Source organism: Lactuca virosa, chromosome 7 (genome assembly GCF_052849685.1).
Source record: "Lactuca virosa cultivar CGN04683 chromosome 7, Lactuca_virosa_CGN04683_v6, whole genome shotgun sequence".
Lineage (NCBI taxonomy): Eukaryota > Viridiplantae > Streptophyta > Magnoliopsida > Asterales > Asteraceae > Lactuca > Lactuca virosa.
The window spans coordinates 22,670,388-22,676,489 of NC_136432.1; the positions used below are offsets into that span (position 1 = coordinate 22,670,388).

General features: G+C 34.3%; 1 protein-coding gene across 1 annotated transcript; it reads right to left on the reverse strand.

Annotated features, from left to right (window-relative positions):
* Positions 1-1,344: 1,344 nt before the first annotated feature.
* On the reverse strand, positions 1,345-5,098 carry LOC145123840 (FBD-associated F-box protein At2g26860-like). The gene is made up of 4 exons (XM_079059047.1): positions 4,966-5,098; positions 3,196-4,159; positions 2,565-2,705; positions 1,345-2,014 (listed from the first exon to the last, which is right to left on the reverse strand). The coding sequence occupies exons 2-4, from the start codon at positions 4,147-4,149 to the stop codon at positions 1,712-1,714; spliced, it is 1,398 nt and encodes a 465-aa protein (XP_078915173.1). The 5' UTR covers positions 4,150-4,159; positions 4,966-5,098; the 3' UTR covers positions 1,345-1,711.
* Positions 5,099-6,102: the final 1,004 nt, after the last annotated feature.

Below are 6,102 nucleotides of genomic sequence, written 5' to 3' on the forward strand. Positions count from 1 at the left end.
ATCCGGCTGAGTTGGGTGAAAACTTCCATAATAGCATTGAGATTTCTTGTCCAAAACTGGTGTTTTTGGAGTTACAAGGTCATATAAGTTATTACAATTTTATCTTTAAAGGTCTAGACTCGTTGAAGAAAGTTGTGATTGACCTGGAAGGAACACCATCTGAATTGATGGGGAACACCATGCGTGAGTTGTTTGCTGGAATTTCCCATGTGCATGCAATCTTTGTGGCTTAACCCTTACTTCGTCCTTAAGGTAGATGCTCATTCTCTTTATGCACAAATTTTCATTTTGGTTAAAACTTATTGCAGTATAATAACTTCGAAACCTTACTTGATGTCATTAATTGTAGTGCATTGATGCTGCATCTTTACATAATTTGAAGACTTTGGAGCTAACTATCACAATTGATGACTTCCCCATGGATCATACAAATTCTTAAACATTATCCGTGTATGGAGGCATTACATTTGATCATTCAAGACGTATTCTCATATCAAAGGGTATTTTTTTATTCAAATTTGACGGCTCACTTTTACACTTTAAGTGGTGTCTTATGCATATTAGATTTCTGACATAGACATTTTTCGAGCATTTGAAATAGTAGATTCTTTTTTAACACCTCAACAAAACTAACATTTTTGTTTGACGATGTAGAGGAATTCATGGCGATTTGCCCACAAGAAGTTGGAAGAAGTTGAAACAAGGAGAATCTTGACTCGCCGTCTGAAAAGAGTTGAGTTTCTTGAATTCAATGGAGAAGATCGGAGCCTATTGATGGCACGTTCGTTACTGATGTATGGAAATGAATTGGAGAAAATTGTTTTCAGTTGGGGTAACAAAGACAAGTACCCTCGCAAGTCAATGGAGACTATGGAGAAAGTTTCAAATTTTCACAAGGCTTCTTCAACTGTCAAGCTGATTACTCTCCTGAAAGATTAAGACTGATTTACAATTAGGCTTTTTGTTAGACTATAATTAGTAGTACATATCTACTCTTGTCAAGGGTTACTAGATTTCATGGTCTCATTTGGATGCTTTTTGGATTTGAAGTATTCACTACCTGAGTTCATGTTGCTTATTTTCAATTCTTGCTTGAAAATATATCGTTTGGTTCTCATATTTTTCTATAAAACAAAAGTAATTAAGCTGAAACCAGTCATAAAAATTCTGCTTTTAACTTTATATAAGAAACCATTCGGTTATGGCTATTTGGTTTTATGGGTTTAAGCGATTTTGTTGGTAATTAAATGTGTGTTCGATAACTAGAACATCAACTCTTTTAATATTAACTAATAACTACTATTAGTTTGTCAAACTCGTCCTATTTTCCTATTTTCATCCCAATTCGAAGAATAATTGTATTTGAATAAATTTAACAACAGAATACAAACATAACCAGATTGGAGAACCAAAATTACATAGTCTAGTAAAAATTGAAATAAACAACATCAAGTTGGGTAATGTAAATATCCAAATCCAACAAATATCCACATGAAACCATGAAATCTGGTTTACCTTGTAACATGGATAGGCATTTATTATTTACAGCTTTAGCGGATAGCTTGTAACATCTATTCTTCCTTCCAAAGAGTCATGCGTTTGACTAAGGGTTTAATTAAGCCGAGTCGAAATGTTGTGAAAAGGGTAAATATGTAACTTTGAATAATCTCACGAGCTCTACTCGACTTGAATCGAGTATTTTTGGGAGAGGTCACGAATAGGGTTTGGTTGGGTTAATTACACCTCTAAGTTTGACAGTTGAAGAAGCCTTCTGAAAATTTAACAATTGATTCATAGTCTCCATTGACATCTCATGGAACTTGGCTTCATCACTCCAACTGAAAACCATTTCCTCCAATTCCTTTCCATGCTCCAATAAGGAACGGGCTAAATTTAGTTCAGGCTTATTTTCTTGGAATTCAAGAAATTCCACCTTTTTCAGATGACGAGTCAAGATGCTCATTGTTTCAGGTGTAGCTTCATCTTGATTCCACTTGTCCAATCCATAAACATTCTAGATCATCAAACAAAAGCACATGTGAGAAATGGGATGAGTGAAAGCGAGCCACATTCTTCAAGATTGTGATACATAAAAAACAGAGTATTGAATTACAGAAATGGTCCCTATGGCTGTTTACAATAAGTAAATTAACGGTTAACCCTTAAATATAGATTTGTTACGGTAACAGCCCCTGTGGTTGACTAGTCCCACGTGAAATTACTAAAATAACCTTTCCTAGTCCTTTTATCTTTGATCTTTAATTGATATCTATATCTGGATTCTGGAAGATGATGGGAGTGTGGGGTTGGGGTGGGAGTGGGAGTGGGAGTGGGGCCCATGAACTTTGATTTCTTTTTGAATTAATTTATATAAATAAATAAAAAATCCAGAAAATGGTACCAAATACCAATGCCATCAGGGACCAAACAGTAACAAAATTCAAACTTAGAAACTGTATGGTTAGAAAAAATAAATTGGACTGAGAGTGCAGTTTTTGGACAACTACAGTGACCATTTCTGTAATTTACTCCAAAAAATATTACAGTAATTCATATGAGAATACCTTTGGAAAAATCAAATGAAGATACTCCAGATCTGGAAGACAGGTGAGAAATCGGATGAGTACATGTAGGGCATCAACTGTAAGCTCCAACGTCTTGAGATTAGGTAGAGATATAGGGTCATCATCATCTCTAAAGCCCATCTTTTCATATGGAAAAACAAAGATGACATAAAAAAAAGTATTAGGGTTACAAAGACCAATTAGAAGTGTCATTTGCACAAAAAAACATGAAACATAAGCACCGGATGTCATGTTTCATGTTAAGTGCATAATGTGACATGTTTAGATCCCTAAGTGCATAAATTCATATATAATACCTTAGCAGAGATTATGTGAGAATGTTAATCATGATTTTAAAAGTGTGGTATGTAATTCTTGAAAGATTAAGGAAAGATAATACACCTTGTTAAGGAAAGTAAATAAGCCTTAAAAGTGTGGTATGTAATTCTTGAAAGATTAAGGAAAGATAATACACCTTGTTAAGGAAAGTAAATAAGCCTTAAAAGTGTGGTATGTAATTCTTGAAAGATTAAGGTGTGAAAAGAGAAAATGTGCAAAATTTATACTAAACGATAGGTAAATACAATTATACAAGGATGACAAAACATGACATAAGGGTATAAGAATCTACCTGTTCAACAGAGCGAAGGCTGATCGACAAAGATTCCACATGACGCATGTCATAAAACAAATCATAAATGGGTTCCTCAACTTCAAACAATTCTTCAGCGTAAATCACAGCTTTCTTCAATGAACATAGATTGTTAAAGAGAAACTCCGTAGCTACATAACCCGTTAACGTTAAACACACCAGTTTTGGGCAAGAAATCTCAAGGCTTAGACACATGGCCCAATCTATATCTAATCCCTCCTCAGCGTACCCATCATCATCAACTAGTTCTTGGGTATCAATTCTCACATTCTTGAGCATCGGAGATGAAATAACAAGAGAATAGGCAGGGCAGTCTATCAAACTCAAATCCTCAAGCAATGGGCAGCTTTCGAGAAAATATTTTACTAAATCATCCTTCAATAAACCAACATCGTTCAGCTCAAGAACCCTAAGTGCCGGAAACCCTGTAAATTTGGGCACACTTAGAGGACCTCTCATCAAATGCAACCTTAATACCTCAAGCGAAGCGCAAGTCACCAGACAATCGGGCATCTCAGAATCATCTATTGGGCGAAACAACATGTCAAGTAGTTTGACTTTTCTCACAACGGCGGCATGAATCCATCGCCTTATGGTCGACATATTGTAGCAACTCGCACACCATAAACGAAAACTATCCAAAACAAGAGGTTTGTTTAGTAAAACCCAATACACAAACTCTTTGAATACGTCACTTTTCAATGTCAGAAATCCATATGAGAGACCCACTCCTCGGGTAAAATCTATGTCTATAGAGGGAACTGAAGTCCACAAATACCTCCATCGTCTCGACAGAATGCTGGTTCGTGTTAATTCTTCGGTACTTGGAATACGTGAAAGAATCAATTGAAGGATATCATCCGGCAACTTACTGATCATATCAACCCCATCTAATTCGCCTTCTGATGCATTTGTTAGCTTGGATTTCGTCATGTTTATGTTACTGTGATGTGAATAAAAAACCACTCAGACAGATAATCAAAACACACACACACACATTTTATCAATCTCTCTTTTCTTGTGTAAGATCCTCTGTCTACATAATGCACTTCTATTCTATTAAGGGTTAGTGTCATAATAAGGCAACTAAGTATTTCAAAGTTTACGGACACTCATGTCAATGCATTTCTAATTGCACATTCTAAAGCATTATAGTTTCCAACTGTATATATTTATCTCATATGAGAACTTCATGTTACACCTAAAAATTACACTAGTTTGATGTATTATTTTGTATACATTTATATTCTTTACTAATGTTGCATTGAATAACAAATATAAAGTTCAAAATTAAAACAATAACTAAAACCAAAAACAGAAACAGAAACAAGACTAAAACTATAATTATATCAACAATCTAGAAAATAGAAATTAAATAATTTTTTTATATTAAAGGGTTAATGTCATGGGATGGGATGCCAATTTTTTACTCTTTAGCGGGATTTTGATCTTTATAAGTCGAGCTTTCCTCTCATAGGATGCATCGGTATAAACATCTTTAATTCAAAGTTCTAAACTTCCGACATTACTCGCAAATAATCATTAAGCTTCCGATCATCAAACACTTCATACATTACAAAAAATATATAAAACGTATATAATCATCAACCAAACAAACCAAACTCCCATAATAAAACTAAAATTAAAGACATTTCAGCAAAATACAAGAGTATACAAAGAACCCACAAACCCTAGATAATAACAAACTATATTCAAATAAAAAAAATGAAAAATACTTGAGAAAAATACCTTATTAAATAGATACTAGTTTAAGAACAAATGGGCGATTGTTAACGATTTCGTTTGTTTCCCGCCCAATTTGAGGCTGCATCTGCGGTGTAATCATCCATGCTCCGTGCTAGTAAATGTAGTAGTAATCGTCTAATCGACCACGATTATTTCTGGATTTTGGGCTGATTCTCGATTGCTGGAACTAATAACATCTTTTTGGGCCTCAGATTTGGCCCAGTTCTCGAGGGCTAAGGCTTAACTACTTCTTGGCTGTATAAAAACTGTTTATCACAAAAAATTTCTACACATACAATAAACTTCTGAAAATATCATAAATATAAGAAAACGTCCATATAGTAGAAAATGTCATTATTATTATTAATTATCAAAGTATTTGCGAATTACATATTGACCATTAAAGATTAAAAGGTCTATCAACAATAACATATCAATAACATATGTAGGATGTGACATGACATATTCGGATCCAAGTGGCATTAATATGAAGTCCACATGATTTTTTTTTATTAATTTTTTAATAAACCTATAAAACTGTTATTATTATTATTACTATCATTTTTTTTCTTAAATTATGAAACTTCATTTGTTTTTACTAGATATTTTTATATCCATGAACATGGATAAAAAGTCAATACATATCGACGGATAGCAAACGGGCAACAAGCTGTGCTACCAGCCCTTTCTGAATGGCAAAATTAATTCTTTTGAAAATAACATCTGTAGATGTAGAAGATATAAAATCAATATGCATGACCCGGTGGACTCTGTTGAGTAGCTTCACCGCCTCTTATGCGAGAAAACAAAATGTATCAAATGCGAAAGGTATAAACACATGTTGATTTTCAATGCATGCATTATCGTGCTTTGCTACTTTGCATGCGGCAGCTTTCACCAAATCTAAAAAAGGAACATAGATTGCATAAAATAAAGCACCACCCAAAATTGAACACAACTTCTAACAAAATTTAATACTGATGATGATTTATGAGTGTAATCGATTCGAGCCAACTCATGAGGCACTAAAAATCAGTTGGGTTTAGATGGAGCCGGAGGATGAGATGCGAGACCACTACCCGGATTTATTTGGGTCGGCAGACTTCGAGGACGAAGTCTAGTTCAAGTGGGGGAGATTTG

Bases quoted from the DNA above. Each gene is read 5' to 3' on its own strand.
- LOC145123840 (XM_079059047.1), bottom strand. From the start codon at position 4,149: ATGACGAAATCCAAGCTAACAAATGCATCAGAAGGCGAATTAGATGGG. The intron at 2,706-3,195 runs GTAGATTCTTAT...CCATATGAAAAG, and splicing joins GCCTTCGCTCTGTTGAACAG to ATGGGCTTTAGAGATGATGA. The intron at 2,015-2,564 runs GTATTCTCATAT...TTGATGATCTAG, and splicing joins TTCATTTGATTTTTCCAAAG to AATGTTTATGGATTGGACAA.